Below are 19,164 nucleotides of genomic sequence, written 5' to 3'. Positions count from 1 at the left end.
TGCAGCATATATGCATATAACGAGTGTATACATACACACATATTTAAGTTTCTATCACTACTTCCAACTCAAATTTACAACTACAGGGATTAAAGGGGCGCTTGGGTGGCTCAGTCAGTTGGGTGCCTGACCAGCCCAGGTCATGATCTTATGGTTCACGGGTTTGAGCCCCACATCAGGCTGTGCTGACGGCTCAGAGCCTGGAGACTGCTTTGAATTCTGTGTCTCCCTCTCTCTCTGCCCCTTCCCTACTCACACTCTCTCTCTCAAAAATAAACAAACATTGAAAAAAAATTTTTAAAATATCCCATAAATGTCCACATTATACACCCAACAGTCTAAACTAACAACACTATCAGATACCATGAGCTAAGCCAAATGTTTCTGCATCTGCTTTCCTCTTTTTTAGTTTTACTATCATCTGGACATGAAGCCGTTGCACATCACACTGTCTTGCTTGTAACTCCAATTAAAATACAAAAATTTTTTTAAGGTTTTATTTTTGAGAGAGCATGAGTGGCGGTGGGGAGGACGGAGAGGGGAGGTAGCAAGAAAGAGAGGGAGACACAGAATCTGAAGCAGCCTCCAGGCTGAGCTGTCAGCACAGAGCCGGATGTGGTGCTCCAACCCACTAACTGGGAGATCATGACCAGAGCTGAAGTCAGATGCTTAACCAACTGAGACAATTAGGGGCCCCTTAACTCCAACTTCTATATACACAGGCTGCTATATTAAATGCCCACCACTAGTCTTTATGATGCTATTTCTCTAGTTATTTTGGTTTTGTAAAGGAGCTCATTTTCTGATAGGTTCTTCAGGAATAACTTAAGGGAACAAACACTATTCCCCAAATTCTTGCCTGGAGTATGTTCAAAATGTTCATTTTCTTTTTCTTTTTTTAACGTTTATTTATTTTTGAGACAGAGAGAGACAGCATGAACGGGGGAGGGGCAGAGAGAGAGGGAGACACAGAATCCAAAGCAGGCTCCAGGCTCTGAGCCATCAGCCCAGAGAGCCCGACGCGGGGCTCAAACTCACAGACCGCGAGATCGTGACCTGAGCTGAAGTCGGATGCTTAACTGACTGAGCCACCCAGGTGCCACCAAAATGTTCATTTTCAAGTAAAAAGTAATTGTGGAAAAATCTGTTTTTGCTTACCCCAAGGATTTCTTTTTAAGTAACTTTGTTACTTAGGTCTTGGTGTTGCATGTTTTGGATCAATAATCTTGGGTATGAGTGCCCTTTAAAAAGTTTCAATTTGTTTTTTATTAGGAGAGTTTTCTGAAATTACAATTTTTTTCCTTTAGAGACTATTACCTGTATATTGCACCTTCTGTCCCTATCTTCAATATTTGCTGCTTCCTAATCTTTTTTCTTTCCGATTTGTCCAGATTTTTACTTCCCATCTTGTAAGGTATTATCTGTAGTATCTGTTATCTTGTATTACTTCTGGTTTAGTTTTCACTTCTGAAATGTCCATTTCTAATGCTTTTCTGGGTTTGCCTTAAATTTTTCCAATTCTAAATTTCCTTCATATCTATATTCCTTTTTCTTAATTTTTACATTTTTCAAACGGACTGTTTTTCATCTGCTCTGTGGACTTTTTTTGGTAGATTTTCAATATCTATAAAGATGTTATTCTGCTTTTTAAATTATCATATGAGATTGATCCAAAAGCTTTCTCGTGGTTTCAAGTAAAATTAGTTTTCTTTGAGAAGGAAGCACAGTTCATGGGAGCTTCTTGAACATCAAATGTTTCTAAGTGTTCAAAAACAGGTATTCTGCGGAGATTTCTTGGTCATCCTTTGCTCCTCCCACTATTTCAACCATCTCTCTCTCCTTTGCTTCTGTTGTTTGTCCTGCTCAATTTCGGGCTTCCTCTCACCAGTTTTCTTCCATGGGGGACCCTGTCCCAGAAGGAGCCTTGGCCAAGTCGGCAGCTAAATGGCAACAGTTCACGTGGACCAGTCAGCATTAGTTCCTTCAGAGGTCACACAGGCCCCAAGCACTTACCACGGGAGTGGGGAAGGCTTTCCTGGGTCCAACATGACCTACTACGTTTTAATGGTTATTCTGGAATTCTGTTTTCAGCTCCAGTAGACTCCCTGTTGCCTTCCTGATTCTCCACCATCCTGTGGTCTTGCTGTTGGGAGCTTGTCTTCACCCACTTATATCTTGGGATTTAAGGAAACTCCATCACCTGTGTCGTAATGCTGTTCATAAGTGTTTGATTTTGATATCCACTTGGTTATGTGGGGATTTGGAGGCTGATAATCCATGGCATGGCTGCCATCTCCCCACCCTCCTATACCAGTTTTGAATGTTTTCAGCCAGCTCCATTTTCAGATTTACCTCCGGCCCCTGGTTTTGAAGGAAGCTGTGTTGCCAGTTGCTGAGCCCATCTGAAGTCTGCCTTCTGTTGGCTTCTACCACTGCAGAATTGATCATTTCTTTGCTAAATCACTCACCACTTATCCATCTATTTCCTTGCCTGATGTCTCTTCCTCGGTTAACCTTTATGGATTTAAACTGTTTTATTCCTTTTCTGTCAGTTAAGTGGCATTTTAAATGGGCAAGGAGGGGCGCCTGGGTGGTGCAGTCGGTTAAGCGTCCGACTTCAGCCAGGTCACGATCTCGCGGTCTGTGAGTTCGAGCCCCGCGTCAGGCTCTGGGCTGATGGCTCAGAGCCTGGAGCCTGTTTCTGATTCTGTGTCTCCCTCTCTCTCTGCCCCTCCCCCGTTCATGCTCTCTCTCTGTCCCAAAAATAAACGTTGAAAAAAAAAAAAAATTTAAATGGGCAAGGAGATAAACATTTGTAGACAATGTTTGACTCACATTCTTAATTTGTTCTATAACAGGAAACATTCAGAGTTCAAATTTGTTTTTTTTTTTTTCCAGATTGTTGGTTTTTAAAAATTTTTATGGTGTTTCCTACTTTTTTTTTTTCCCATTCTGACTCTTTATCCAAGAGTCCTCTATCACATCTTATTTAAAAATTAAAATAATTTGGATCTCTTTCCTTTATCCTCTGTATCTCAGGTAAACCCTCTGCCCCCTGCCAGAGTTTTCCTTCCTTCAGATATTCACCTGCATGGCTGGTTTTTTCACCTGCATGGCTGGGTTTTTCTAGGTACCTGACTGTGGGGAAATAGGTTCTACTTACATAAATGGGTTAGAAAAACAGCTTAGGGTGGAAAGCCACCACCACTGGGCGAAAGCACCCAAGGTTAGCTAGTGACATATTGTAATGGGATCACAAGTAACTTGTTATATCACCTGCAGGAAATTGCTTTCCGTCTGGAGCCAATATACCTTGATCACAAACTCCACTTGCCCCCTAGACCTTTTGATTCTTACACATACAAGTTAATGATTACAGTCTGATTGTTTTCTCCATGTTCACACGTATAAGGTCTTGTTTTCCTCACGTTCACCACATGGGTAATACCTTATGAGCTCAATAGATATGGAGACGAAACCCCTGTTCTGGGCTCTTGTCTCCTCCTGGACATTAGCCTCTCGTATTCAATTCTGCATCCACTCTCTTTCTGGACAAGAGAACTCCAGACTCCTAGTCTGCGACACCTGACCACCCCTGTCGAGTGTACCCTTCACAGACCCTAATGCTTTAGTGTCTTACACCACACCTAAGACTCTAGTTAAGGGATTTTCAGCTCACACTTTAACCTTTCCAGCTACCCCTCCCATTTCAGAAACTTTATTTCCAATTCAACCCTGAGAGGAAATACAGTGATTCCCTCCAGGATAAAATGATTACAGAATTGTGGCTTTTCATTTACTATCCTTACACTTGACAACATGACAGAAACCTTCAGAGTAGATTTTTCTAAATTCCAGGGGCCTTGCCCCAAAACATCAAAACTTCCAAAAACTGTCAAAGATAAAATTATTTCTCTATTTTAGCTTCTTACAAAATATAAAAAGCTGAACAAAAGAAATAGTTACAGTTAATATACAAAATGTACTCTATTTAAAAAATGGCATTACATCTATGCATAAATCTTTCAGTCTGGTAACAGCACTTCAAATTGATAGAGATTGTCTTGCAGGCAATAGCCTCCCAGCTGCCTGCATTTATTGGAATATTGCTCTCTGAACACGCATGCATTCAGATTTGTTAAATATATCCTCTTCTGCTTCTGGAGTTAGTTGGATGTTATCTTTGACTGGCGACAGGGGATCTGGCTTCTTACAAGAAGGAAGCTTTTCAAAATCTCTGCAAAATACAAGAAAATGAATTTGGTGTTTTTAGGGTACTAGTTATTAGAGAATAGTCTACCTAGACAAAAGAGAGATATATGAAGACAAGACCTTCTGATTTGTCTCTCTTCTGAGTATCCCAATAAAATGTGAGTTTTGCTTCTCAGTTCCCCCTTCCTGCTTCCTAAATCACCTTTTAAAGCAGGTGCAAGGCCACTGCTAAATATGTACTAGCTAAGAAAGAATGATTCCAATAAAGAACCTTTAGTTCCTTTCTCCTTAGCACCCTTCTCCAGTCTGGCTAAGAACCAACCTAAGTGAAGCATGAATAAGGTTTAAGCCCTATCTTTTACTCCTGCCTCCTCACAACCTTTTTTTTTTTTTTTTTTGGGCTGAAAATCTCTAGGTCTATAAACATCCTATTAGGAACACACTTAGGAATACTTCTGCAGCCTCAATTTCTCTTTAGTAGCAGTTCTCGAAATATGGCCCACGGTCTCCTAAAAATTCTCAAGACCGTTTCGGGGGGTTTACAAGATCAAAACTATTTCATAATAATATTCACACTTTATCTGCCTTTTCCACCGTGCTGACACGTGTTCATCCAAAAGCTGAACTGACGTAGAAACTACTGGCAACTTAGCACGAGTCAAGACAGCGGCCCCAAGTGACGCGAGAAATACAAGCAGTATTTGTATTCTCCAGCTCCATGCACTTGTAGTTAAAAAAAGCCAGCCTCGCTTAAGAATGTTCTTAAAAAAGCAGTAAAAATCATTAATTTTATTAAATCTCAACCTTCAACCTCTTAGTGTGAGAAAATGGGAAACCAAGGAAGCACTTTTGTTGGTACTGAAGGATGGTGATGGTTATCTCCAGGAAAAAAAAGCACGTGTGACACTATTAGGGTTATTCAAATTTAGGTGATCGACTAACAGTATTTGTTGCCGAGGATAAAATTCAAGCTTTCAAGAGAAAGTTAAGATTTTGGAAAACTTCCTAATACTTAAAGACTTTGCTGATAAGATTGTGATTTCTTTATACTGTAAAATGAAATGTGTCAACATTTGGAAGATAACTCAGTAAGACAACATTTCCTAAATGACCACTTCATGCATGAATAAAAGAGGCACTCAAGGTGCAATCTGGACCAATGGATGGTAATGTAACAATATGCAAAGTTGGCTGACAAGTTTCAGACTCTACACTGCAACCTTTAAGAAACCATCACTTGTTGAATTTTGGTATAATGTCAAAGTAGAAAATTTACAACTAAACAAAAAGTCTATTAAATTATATGTTTCCCAGCCAAAAATATGTGTGGAGCCAGATTTTAGTCCTATACTTCAACCAAAACAATCTACCATAACAGATCGAACACAGAAGCAGACATAAGAATCCAGTTTAATCCTGTTAAACCACAGTAAAGATTTGCAAAAAAACCATACTTATTTTATGTAATAATATACTATTGATTTTAATATGGGCTTGTCACTGTTAAAGATAAATATTTTAAAATGTCCATTTTAATTTCTAAGATAGTTAAGTGCTGACAGGTATAATCATGTAAACCAAAGTATTTTGGGGCCCTTAGTAATTTTTAAGGGTGTAAAAGATGCCTGGAAGCAAATGTTTGAGAACTGCTGCGATATGGTATAATCCTAGACTTTACACAATGCAAAGTAAAAAAATAGTTGTCTGGCACTTGCTTATTTAAAGCGTGTCCCCTCATACCATCCATTTAATCTGACTGTGACAACATTTCTATTAGATAAGATTTAATCCCACCACCCATGTAAGTTTCCCTCCCTCTACTCTTAGCACATTTGCTTTATTGAGAAGAACAAGAGAATAAGTTAATTATAAATCACAGCTACTCCAAGGCTAATTTTGTAGTCTAACAGAAGGAAGTACTACGGCTCAAAAAACATACATATACAGAAGATCAATTCTATTAAAATAGTGTCTGCCCCCTACATTAGAAATCTGGCACATTCATCATAGACACTGGATGATTCTCCCCACTTTAGATGTGATGATCTAGGGAAACAAATTGCTTTAAATCAAGAAGTGTGATGCAGCATTATTATCCCATCCCCGTGTCTAGAACAACCCTACTCTCATCACAATCCGGAGTGATAACAGAACAAAGCTGAGACACTTAGGCCAGAAAAAGTAATCTGCTTAAACAAAAGACCCCAGACCAGGAACTCAGGATTTTCAGTCTGGCATCTTTTCACAGGAAGGCATAGACACTAAAATTAAATATACTTAAAAAGAGCTAAAGAGAATAGAGAAAAATAATTCTTATAGGGTAATAGAAAACAAAACTGACTCAAATGAAAATAGAAAGAAATGGGAGAAAGTAATTGAAGTTACAAAAAAACAATAACTTATTCTATCTTAGAAGTAACACGGCAACTCACTTTTTAAATCCAAAATTTTTCCAGAGCTCATTGATTTTTATCTGCAATCCTGGCCTGTTCTCTGCATTATGATGATTTCTCTTCTGGATGTTTGATGGCTTCTTGCTGAGCCCACTGGCTCGGGCTGGAACTAGAGGCTTGATCCTGGTCGCAGAAAGATTGTCCACAGAACTAGATTTATACAGCCCGGGAATCTGAAGAATAAATGCTCCTTTTAACACTGTTCTGTTCAAGCAACTACCTTTAGTTAACTTTGAACTAGTAGCTGTAGATACTAGATACTGTTCTACTAGAACAGAACAGAAAAATAACTGATAAGCAATGTGTAAACATGTTCACTTAATATATTTCGATTCTACTTAGTAATGTATCTTGGATAGTTTTCTTTTTTACACGTAGAAGTGAATTTTGTTTTGAATAAGTTGTTCAAACACATCGCTACTCACATTTAGCCTTTTCTATCCAAGGGTTGATTTTTACCCTGTGGGAAACATGGAGCCATCAACATTTTGTTGCTGTTGTTTAGGATAGTAAAGAGTGAGGAAGATAAAACAAGGCTTTCAGAATGATGCAACTACCAGAGGAGGTACGAAGAACGGAAAAGTTCACACATGAAAGATGAAATCTTGTCTTGGGGTGTTGGTGAGGGGAAAAGGGAGAGAGCAAGAAACAAGACAAAGAAAGAAAGATTAGAACTTGGATAGGTACCGATGTGTGGTGGTTTTTCTTTATCTCCTGCAGAAGGATCGAGCTGGCAGAAAGAAAAAGGATAACCCTAAGATTTTGAAGCTAAATGGCAAAGAGAATAATATAACTTATGTAACAGACAGAAATGTTCTGAGAGGTTTGAGGTTAAGAAAAAAAAGGTTTGGGGTGCCTGGGTGGCTCAGTTGGTTAAGTGTCTGACTTCGGCTCAGGCCATGATCTCACGATTTGTGAGTTCAAGTCCCGAGTCGGGTTCTGTGTTGACGGCTCAGAGCCTGGAGCCCGCTTTGTATTCTGTGTCTTCTTGCTTTGCCCCTTCCCCGCTCACACTCTGTCTCTCTCAAAAAGGAATAAATGTTTAAAAAAAAAAAAAAAAAAGGTTTTATTTTAGATATTAAAGATGGATATTGGGGAGCAAGGGGGAAAATTCTGGGGAGTTTCACTAAAACAGGAGTGACAGACTCCTGACAACTTCTGAGAGCAAGAATAATAATAAAAAGATGCCTTAATGTCCAGACATAACTTCTTTTGCAAAAGTACTTTCTACAGTTCCAGTCCTGTCGCTGTAAATAATTTTGGTATCTTTCCGACTTTCTACTGTGATTATATAAACATAACACAGTGTGCCTGAGTATTTGTGAATATTTAAACAAAAACACCATGTCATACATACGTTCCATGTTTTTTCTCTTTACTCAAAAATAAAATGGAGGTGCCTGGAAGGCTTAGTTAGTTAAAAGTCCAACTTCAGCTCAGGTCACCTCAGTTTGTGAGTTCGAGCCCCACATTAGGGTCTCTGCTACCAGCACAGAGCCTACTTTGGATCCTCTCTGCCAACCCCCTGACCCTCCCCTATTTGTTCTTTCTCTCTCAAAATAAAATAAACTTAAAACAAAAACAAACATGGATACCTTTCTGAGACAGGATGTTTGAAAAAGGCTTTTGCACTCAAAGATTTAAAAATAATCTTTTTTTAATGTTTATTTTTTTTGAGCAAGAAAGAGCGACAGAACATGAGCAAGGGAGGGGCAGAGAGAGGGAGACACAGAATCCAAAGCAGGCTCCAGGCTCTGAGCTGTCAGCACAGAACCTGACATAGGGCTTAAACCCACAAACTATGAGATCATGACCTGAGCTTAAGTCAGACGTTTAACCAACTGAGCCACCCAGGAGCCCCCCAAAATAATCTTATATTTACATATTCCACATTTATATATTTAATATATCTAGGATTTATATTTGTATAGTAGGAGATGGGGGATCTTCTTTCAAATCAATATGCAGACCATTTACTGAAATTTTTAAAAAGTTTTTATGCTACTAGAAAAATAATATGTTCACTATGGAAAAACAGGGGAAAACAACAGAAAAAAATTCACTTATATTCCTACCACCTAAGAGCTAAAACCAGTAATGTATTTAATAATTCACCCCCTTATTTTTAGATAGGCAATTTTCAATTTTTCACTATTGTAACTAATGCAGGCTAAGTGTTCATGTCCTTTTTTTTAATGTTTATTTATTTGTTTTGAGAGAGAGAGAGACAGACAGCACAAGCAGGGGAGAGGCTGTGAGAGGGGGAGAGAGAGGGAGAGAGAGGGACAGGGAGGGAGAGGGAGGGAGAGGGAGGGAGAGGGAGGGAGAGGGAGGGAGAAGGAGGGAGAAGGAGGGTGAGGGAGGGAGGGAGAGGGAGGAAGGGAGGGAGAAAGGGGGGGAGGGGGAGGGGGAGGGGGAGGGAGGGAGGGAGGGAGGGAGGGAGAGAGAGAGAGAGAGAGAGAGAGAGAGAGAGAGAGAGAGAGAATATCCCAATCAGGCTCCATGCTGCCAATACAGAGCCTGACTTGAGGCTCAAAGTCACAAACGATGAGATCATGACCTGAGTCGAAATCAAGAGTCGGTTGCTTCACCAACAAGCCACCCAGGCGCCCCAAGTGTTCATGTACTTAAACTCTCACGATTTCCTTAGACAAGTTCTAGAATTGGAACTTGAATTATTTAAATTGGGTTGAATTATTTAAACTCATTCAAATTGCTTTCCTGAAATGGCAGAGCAATTTATACACAATTAATATGTTTATTTGTCTCGCTATAGTCTCATAAAAATGAGTACAACTAAAAATATTTTTTGAAAATCTGAGAGGTAAGAAATTATGTTTCATTATTTTAATTTGCATTATTTGATTACTAATGAGGTTGAACATGCTTTTATGTGTTAACCAACCATTTATACTCTTTCTTTTGTACTATATATGTCCCTTGTACATTTTTGAGTTAGAAATTAGCATTTTTCATATTAATGGGTAGAACACTTTATACATAAAATATGCTTTAGCTTGTGAGGTTTCCTTTTGCAGTCACGCAAATATTTATGTATCTTGATAAAAAAAGTAACCTGACTTATCGGATATACAGTTTCTAGAAGGTCTTTTGGCAATATATATCAAAGCTCTAATTCTGGTGCCTTTAGACTAGCAATACCACTCCATGGAATTCATCCCTATGAAATAATCAAGAACGGCACGTAAATATTTATCCACAAGTTCTTGGTTGCAGTCTTGTCTGCTACTGCAAAGAGTGTTTAGTTAAATGACAAACATAGAGGACTGGCTACACTCATCCAATGGCTATTAGTCATCATAAGTAACGCTGTAGAAGCACATGAGAAAAAGAGGTTTATAGTGCAGAAGATAAGGGTTTCTTCAACAACTTTACCACCTACAATCAGGCATAAACATGGCCCTAGAAGGACTGAAAGTAAACATTTCTCCTGTAAATTAAAATATACGCATTTTCATTTTTAATTCTGTTGATATTTCTCATCTTTTGGTAATAAACACAGACTGCTTCTGAAATTTAAAAAAATTAGATGTTTGTTTTACCTTGTTTTTTAGAAGTGTGACTTTTCTTGAATACTGAGATAAATGTAGCTTGGATTTCAGAGTACCTTGATCCTCAAATGACTTATTATTGCAGTCAGATTCCTAGATTCCCCAATAAAAAAATAAAGTAAGATTTTTACTATGGATTTATGACAACTAACCAATATTCAACAAACTAGCAAAATGTTTTACCTCAAGTAAATTGTATAAACGAAACGATACATTTGAATTTGAAGACTTTTCCTAACCCTTTCAGGAGCCTGTCAAAATGCTGACTCTGATTAGACAAAAGTCTCCTGATGTAGTATTATTGCTTATCCAAGCTCGGCTAATAGGTTTTGTAAACTACTAGCTACAAAAAGCTGAACAGTACAGCCAAATCTTTAATTGTGGAACACATTCAACATTAAAGAAAAAAAAAGGCATCTGCTTTCAAGAAGTAGAGTAATATTGCGTCAAATGCAGTTACTTTTCCCAATGCCGCTGAGATCTAACCTCTGCCCTATCCCATCATATAAAGCTTTTCTTTACACAGAAAAATCTGGATTCCCATGAAACTCAAAAAAAGGACAATGAATGAAGACTTTACATTTCTGCATTTTTCAAGAGGATTTTTTTTTCAACTTATTTTGGGATTCTTTAGAGTATTATATACTTAAAAAATAATCCCAAAGTGAAAAGTACTCCATTAACATGACTGTAATTTTCAGAAACTCTAATATTCCTTGCTCATAGTTAACAGTAGTGGTGACTCAGGGACAAATCATTTGCTTATTTTTCTTCCTTCTTTTTTTTTTTTAGTTGACACATGTTACATTTGTTTCAGATGTTAAATCATTTCTTAAAATAAAGGTCATGAGTAAGGCCAAAAGATTAATTCACCTCAAATAGGGTCAGTGAACTCAATACACACAGAATCTAAGACTGTTGCTTTTCACAGTGAACTACCAATGGAAGGCCCCGATACAGAAATATTTTCTTCAGAGCCACACGGTAAAAACTAATATTAAAGATGAAGCCCAGTGGCACTGTGGCTTTCTGACACATTTTCTGAATCAACGAAAGATTATGTAATTTTATGTTAACTGTTAGTGTTTTAATTCTTTGAGAATTAACAATTCATTTATCCTAACAGGAGTTTACTCCATCTGGTGGCAAGAGAGGACTTAATGAATGATTTCTAGTTTAGGTGGGTAGTTGTTTTTGTGGGGGAGGAAGGGAGAAGAGGGTTCATGTCTCTGTAACTGATTAATACAAAAAAATGGTTAGCTAGAAGACAGAAATGTGGAAAGTTCATCAGCATGACCAGCCCACAGCCTGTGAACTGGTATGCTTCTCAGCAACACATGGCTAAAAGATTACAAAGTGAAACAGGAAGATGTCTGTTGAAAAAGGAGAAAGCACTTGCCTTGAAAGAGCTCAGCAGACCTAAGAGTAGTCTCATAAATAGATGATGTTTTCATGAAAGATGTTCAAGAGACAGCTACTGTGTTGGCACCCAAATGGGGCCAAGGGCAAATGCAGCATGCAGTACAAAATGAAAAGGATGGTGTTAAAATGGACGATTGTAGTATTGGTTTTTTTTTTTTTTTTTTTAACATTTATTTATTTTTGAGACAGAGAGGGACACAGCATGAACGGGGGAGGGTCAGAGAGAGAGAGACACAGAATCTGAAACAGGCTCCAGGCTCTGAGCTGTCAGCACAGAGCCGGATGCGGGGCTCGAACTCACGGACCGCGAGATCGTGACCTGAGCCAAAGTTGGAAGCTCAACCGACAGAGCCACCCAGGCGCCCCTATAGTATTGTTTTCAAATGTTTATTTTTGAGAGAGCGTGAGCGGGGGAGGATGAGGGAGAGGGGGACTGAGGATCCAAAGCGGGCTCTGCACTGACAGCAGAGAGCCTGATGTGGGGCTCAAACTCATGAACTTTGGGATCACTACCTGAGCCGGAGTCAGATGCTTTAACTAAATGAGCCACCCAGGCGCCCCTAAAATGGATATTAAAAGAAACAGAAAGAGTGTTGCAGACCAGTATGGATGAACTGAGGGCAAAGCAAACGAAAGGAAGAAGAAAAAGCACACGTCTCCAAGGCAGCCCAGGGGTGGCCTGGCCTAGTCTTCACACTTCAATACCGCAGGGAACAGTTTGAATTCAACATATTAACTGATTTCAGCTTTCTCTAAATGAAAACAATTTGTTCTCACATTGTAAGTTAGCTTTTTTCTTTACTTTGAGTCCAATACAACCCAAGTTTCCTTTGGAAACTTGAATAAAATATTTTCCTTTTGATAAATACAAGCTATCCTGATAGACACACTCCAAAATTGAGGATTATCAAAATTCTCTCAAGTAGTACCGCGGCTATAACTGTTCTTATAACTTGGTAATTACAGGTGGTGAAGATAAAACGAAGTATGTTATATTGGTAAATCTGAGGTAACTCAGATGTAAAGGAAGCTATTCTGTCGTCATGTCATTTACAACATCACGGCATCTTATGAGCAGTACATATTTGAAGCTTTAAGTCAGACTAAAAGATATTTCATAAACAAGGGAAAAAATGGTTAGGATGCTTTTATTAACTTAAAACAATGACAAAATCACATGCATTACCATTTTGTTTTGTTAGAAAGGGGAAGTTTAGCAGGACTAAGAAGGGTAAATGAAAATATATTTCTAAGTACTAAAAGCTTAAGATGAACACCGTCAAATTAATAAGGCCATTTACTTATAAGGTTTCAAATGTTATTTGAATCCAAAAGTATATTAAGGAATTAAATATTAAATGTATTGTAAGTTACCATTCTGCTTACGTCTTAACTGTTCCACAGCATGTAAGTAACTCAGGAGATAGAGTTAGATTGAATGTACAAGAGTTTAAAGTATTAAGCATACAGAGAAGTCCTTACAATGAATAAAATGTGAAGTTTCTACACAGTAAGACCTAGAATAAAAAATTCAGACAGCAGGGGTGCCTGGGTGGCTCGGTCAGTTAAGCTTCGGACTCACGATTTCAGCTCACATCATGATCTCACGGTTTTTGAGATTGAGCCCCACATCCAGCTCTGTGCTGACAGTGCAGGGCCTGCTTGGGACTCTCTCTCTGTCTCTCTCTGCCCTTCCCACACTTGTGTGCATTCTCTCTCTCAAAATAAAAAAGTAAACTTAAAAAAAAAATTAAGACAGCCAATTATTTCCATAACGTAGACAAAATTTCCCCAGTGATCTGATTAATACCAGATCTTCTCTTATGTATGGATTTGAAAACAAAGGCTTCATAATGTGACTTACCTCTGAGTCGGAATCCTTACTAGAAGGCTGAGACAGTTTTGACACATTTAAATTGTGTGGTGACAGTTCTGGGCTTCCTTGAGACTTTGGACACCAAGCCGCTGCCCGCACGGGAGGCGCTCCATCACCAGACTCCTCACTCTTTAACTGGGACACAGCAGACGCTTCCCTCTGGTCCGGTGCCGCAGTGAGGGGATCGGTCCTTCTCCGGAACTGCTGCAGTGCTGCGCCTGGAGAGGGGCTTGAAGTTCGTGAAAAATCTCCAAGACTTCCAGACCAGCTAAAACAATTTCTGAGTGTCCCCAGGGTGGGTGGTGAGATGGTCCTTGTGAATTTGCTGGTCTCCAAACATAGAGAGTCGTCAGCAATCATAGTTGCATTGTCTGGAACCTGATCACCTGAATTACATGCTCCATCTGGACCAGCCAGCTTCTTGCCATCCTGACAGTCTGATTTATCTACACTGGTCTCTTCATCTGCAATAGAACTTTCATCTGGAACCTCATCATCTGAATTATATGCTCCATCCGGACCAGCCAGCTTCTTGCCATCCTGACGATCTGGTTCAGCTACACTGGCCTCTTCATCTGTGACAGAACTTTCATATGGAACCTCATCATCTGAATTATGTGCTCCATCTGGACCAGTCAGCTTCTTGCCATCCTGATGATCTGGTTCAGCTACACTGGCCTCTTCATCTGTGACAGCACTTTTTTCTGGGGGCTCACCGCCTGCTTTCGCTGATACACAGTTGGCAGAATCCAGAGAACTGCAAAAAAACCTAACAAAAAAAATAATACAAAGAATGCATAAATGTTTTAGAGTTTTCTCACAAAGGTGATAAGATTCAGATAATGAAAAATGGAAAAATGGTCTTGTTTCTTCAAGAAAAAGTCTCCTAAATACATAATTTCATAAATAAAGAGAAAACCGTTCTTGAAAGTTTAAATTTTGATTATAACAACATTCACACATTTAGAAATTTATTTGAGGGGCGCCTGGGTGGCGCAGTCGGTTAAGCGTCCGACTTCAGCCAGGTCACGATCTCGCGGTCCGTGAGTTCGAGCCCCGCGTCGGGCTCTGGGCTGATGGCTCAGAGCCTGGAGCCTGTTTCCCATTCTGTGTCTCCCTCTCTCTCTGCCCCTCCCCCGTTCATGCTCTGTCTCTCTCTGTCCCAAAAATAAATAAATGTTAAAAAAAAAAAAAAAAAAAAAAAGAAATTTATTTGAAATCTTGAAGTTGTAGACAGGATTTCCTAAAAGCAGTCCTCTCTACATTCGTGTATTTGGAACTGGCATAATTTATCTATACCTCATCATCATATAGGTATCCTTTCCTCTAACCTTCACTGAATAGACTGGTCTCAACAGACCAGAAGCTCCTTGAGGACAGCTACCATCCAAGCCATTGTGTCCTCCACAGTACCTACAATAGTGGCTAACACACGGCTGACATTCAAATATTTGAGGAGATATGGAAATATGCAATAGAAAGGACAATTTACAACTACTGGTCTCTTACTTTGTAAATGCAAAATAAAAAAATTTAGTCATTTACTCTTTATCTTGGGTTAGTCCATTGTAGTGAATCATCTGGGAACCTGTAGTCGTCCATACTCTACTGGCTTTTAAAATAAATATCCTATAAACTTTCACACTATTTTAAATATGTGAGGTTATGACTTTCACCATCAATCATTTTTTTTATAAATTTTTTTAAATGTTTATTTATTTTTGAGAGAGAGAGACCGAGAGACCAAGCACGAGTCGGGGAGGGAGGAGGGAAAGATAGAATCTGAAGCAGGCTCCAGGCTCCAAACTGTCAGCACAGAGCCTGATTGGGGGCTTGAACTCATGGACCGTGAGCTGAAGTCGGACGCTTAACCAACTGAGCCACCCAGGTGCCCTTCACCATCAATCATTAAATTCTATATTAATAAGAGGTTTTACTCAGTCTGGCAGCTTTAAAACATCACTTATAAACACTCCAATAGAAAAGAAAGATGAGTATCCTTATAGAGAAGATATATTCAGAGAGTTTTTAGGTTAAAAAGGAAATTCCCAGAGTATATGATCAGATAAATATGAAGCCTAAAGAGAAATTACTGCTTTAATTAGTTCAAATCCAAGATGAAAAACAGAATATTTACTAAATGCTAGAGAGTAAAAATACCCTCTCTATCCTTCATCTAATCCCCAGCTGAGGTGTGGGTACAGGGCAGGAAGGAAAGGTCTTACTAGGCTAGTCACTAAGCACAAAACAGCTCCTAGATCTGATTACATAATTCATTTTAAAATAATAACCCCTATGATATCCAAGTATTCTTCCAGGTATGATATCATAGGTAAGAAAAGTTATAGTAAGAGTGCCCAAGGTTATAAAATTAATCAGCATGAGAGCAGAATTAAAACCCAGAACTCCTCCCAGATCATGGCTACCTCTTCCCAATTAGTGTATGTTGTTGCTTAACTTATATTTCTAGATCTCAAAAGATAAACTGGCATGTTTCTAGGATAAAGTATCTATATAATAAAAGAGTTAAAACAGACTTCTAAAAAAGCAGACAGGGGGCGCCTGGGTGGCGCAGTCGGTTAAGCGTCCGACTTCAGCCAGGTCACGATCTCGCGGTCCGGGAGTTCGAGCCCTGCGTCAGGCTCTGGGCTGATGGCTCAGAGCCTGGAGCCTGTTTCCGATTCTGTGTCTCCCTCTCTCTCTGCCCCTCCCCCGTTCATGCTCTGTCTCTCTCTGTCCCAAAAATAAATAAACGTTGAAAAAAAAATTTTTTTTTTAAAATAAAAAAATAAAAAAAATAAAAAAGCAGACAGGATGAAGACAAACTTTGGCATATTTAATACCTCCTGTTGCATTAGGTTAATGTAGTGGGGTGATATTACATTAAATACAAATCACATTAAAGAGTGGGGTGATGATAAATTCTCGCAGATATATTACTGACTGGGCACTGTGTCAGGTGCTTGATATACTTCTGCTAGTCTTCAGAACAGCTGATCCATATTTTATAAAGAAATAGGCTCAGGGAAATTCAATGGTGTGAAAGATCACTCGATTAAATTTTTTTTTTTAATTCATTTATTTATTTTAAGAGAGAGACAGTACAAGCACGGGAGGGCCAGAGAGAGGGTGAGAGAGAATCCCAAGCAGGCGCTGAGCTGTCAGCATAGAGCCAGACGCAGGGCTCGAACTCACAAAATTGTGAGATCATGACCTGAGCCAAAACCAAGAGTCAGACACTCATATGACTGAACCACCCAGGTGCCCTGGATCACTCAATCAATGTGATGACACAGTGTGAATTCACATCCAGGCTGATCAGATCACGTGCTCCTCTCCACCCACCATGCTGAGGAGCACCAGGACCTCTCCCATCGCCAGTCCTAACTATGCCACCCTGGGAAAGTTTTTTTTTTTTTTTAAACCTCTTGGAGCCTGAATGTCTTAACCCAAAATGGAGAAAATAACAACAACCCTGAATGTCTCATAATTTTCCTGAAAGGAGGAAGAGAGTATGTTAAAGAACTTTGAAAATTAGCTAAGAGTACCAACTTCCTAACACTCAGTTGTTATTAGATGTTGTTATACCACCCAGGTCAGAAAACTGTAGAGACTTACAATTATTATTTCATAGGAAAGTGACAGAAAAAAAATTTTATTTTTCCGAACATCTCGCAACAATTTATCAGTGCCACATCTACCTAAACTATTAAAGCAGTGATGTGCAGCTGTGAATGGAAATTTGATTAAGCTTCGCTGGTGACTAGGTGAGGCCTGCAGAGATATGCGAACTCTGTTCTCATTAGCCCGTCCTCGAAGAAGAGGTGGGCACTGAGTGACAGAAAAGGGAAATTTTATTTTCTCCCACATGGAAAAACAAAACGCAAGTTCTAAAAATTTCTCCAAGTAAGAAAAGCCAACTTTCTAGAATGTTATTAATCAGTGTGTATCATCCAGAGCCTTCTTCATCTTTGGCAGCCTCCTTTTTCATCGCTGCACTGGTAATGCCATCTTTAATGACAGTGACTAGGAAAGGCAGAATCAAAATGATCCTTTAATTGGGACGTGGCTGTTCCCTTGAGAAGGCCTGATGGGAGAGGAGCAGTGGGTGGTTCCTTCCTGCCCACTTCCCACAGTCATGGTCAGACAGCCTGGCTCAGCCTGGTGTATACACTTGAAGACAACAGCCTCTCCAAGTCTCCTAGGGGAATGCGGGGGCTGCTCCGTTCTCAGAGTTGCTGCCTCATGTGCCCACATAACTTTCAACATTGAGACGTCCTGTTGCTCGTTGTGACTTCACCACCCAGACAACAGAAGAAGAGCTATTCATTGTGTACTGATCATCTGTCAGGTACTGTTTTAGGCACCTTTATTTACAGTATTAATTTAATCCTCTCAGTGGCCCTGAGGTTGTCAGAGATGTTGGTCCCATTTTTTGAAGAGTGTGCGCCTAGGTGGCTCAGTCGGTCAAGCGTCAGACTTGATTTTAGCTCAGGTCATGATATCGCAGTTTGTGAGTTTGAGCCCCGTGTTGGGCTGACAGCCCAGAGCCTGCTTGGACTTCTCTCCCCGCTCTCTCTGGTCCCCACATCCACTCATGCACATGCTCTCTTTCTCTCTCTCAAAAATAAACATTAAAAAAAAAAAAGAGGGAACTGAAGCACCCAGAAGTCCACTTACCTAAGTCAAACATCTCATGAGTGAACAGGATGGGATTCAAATCGAGGCGGTCCAATCCCAGGGTATAAACTCCAGACCCGTACATTATCCTGACCCCAAAATCTCATCATCACTCACAGGGACTACAGAACAGCCTACCCAATCTTTCTGTTCCACTTTGGCCTTCTAGAATCCATCCTTCATGGCACACTTGGAGTGGCCCATCAAAAGCAGGTATGATCAAGTCATACCTGATCAAAACCCTCCAAATATCTCCTGTCACCTCTAAAGACGAGAAGTTCCTTAGCCTGGCTTGCAAACTGAACTGGCCTTGTGCCTATTTCTGCTCCCTCAGCATCCTTCCAGACTTGCATTTTGGCAGCTAATAAGAGCAACTGACAGCAAGAAGCTGTCCCCATGCCTGCCCCATGCTGTTGCCCAGCTCCATCCCTCTGCCCAAGCTGCCTGCCTCTACTGGGAAGGTAGAGGCTGCATTCTTTGTAATGGCACCTGACCCTGCCCCTTCCTTCTGACCCTTTCCAACCACCCAATCCGCATGAGACGTCCATTTAATGCCCCCAGAACACCTCAGGCATACTTCTGTCACTGTACCTACCACACTGTATAGATTTCCTTTACAGATCTATTTTTGCAACCGGAGTATAAGCTTCTCAACAAATACTAGGGCTCTCATTTTTGTAACCCAATGCTTAGTGTGGTATTGGTTTTCAATTAATATTAGAGCTCTATAGTCATCTGTATTTAAATGTACTTCTAAAAATACCTTGCATCCAAAATCTATAAAGAATTTATTAAACTCAACACCCAAAAAACAAATAATCCAGTGAAGAAATGGGCAAAACACATGAATAGACACTTCGCCAAAGACATCCAAATGGCCAACCGACACATGAAAAAATGCTCTACATCATTCATCATCAGGGAGATGCAATTGCATTACTAGGCATTT

The 19,164-nt window shown here is 39.7% G+C and overlaps 1 protein-coding gene across 3 annotated transcripts in view; it reads right to left on the bottom strand.

The window, feature by feature from the left end:
- Positions 1 to 3,688: 3,688 nt before the first annotated feature.
- The window catches only part of EXO1 (exonuclease 1), a 38,290-nt gene continuing 22,814 nt past the window's right edge, over positions 3,689 to 19,164 (bottom strand). For all 3 annotated transcript variants that reach the window (XM_086694721.1, XM_086694719.1, XM_086694720.1), the window contains 4 exons: positions 13,524 to 14,304; positions 10,229 to 10,330; positions 6,645 to 6,838; positions 3,689 to 4,237 (listed from right to left, as the gene is read on the bottom strand). In XM_086694721.1, the coding sequence (XP_086550847.1) occupies positions 4,096 to 4,237; positions 6,645 to 6,838; positions 10,229 to 10,330; positions 13,524 to 14,304 (1,219 nt within the window). In that variant the 3' untranslated portion in view covers positions 3,689 to 4,095. The remainder of the gene's footprint in view (positions 4,238 to 6,644; positions 6,839 to 10,228; positions 10,331 to 13,523; positions 14,305 to 19,164) is intronic.

The sequence above is a fragment of the Puma concolor genome, chromosome E4 (genome assembly GCF_028749965.1).
Source record: "Puma concolor isolate L17-30 chromosome E4, mPumCon1.1.hap2, whole genome shotgun sequence".
Lineage (NCBI taxonomy): Eukaryota > Metazoa > Chordata > Mammalia > Carnivora > Felidae > Puma > Puma concolor.
The sequence above is the reverse complement of the archived record's forward strand: the minus strand, read 5'-3'. Positions and strand labels throughout refer to the sequence as shown.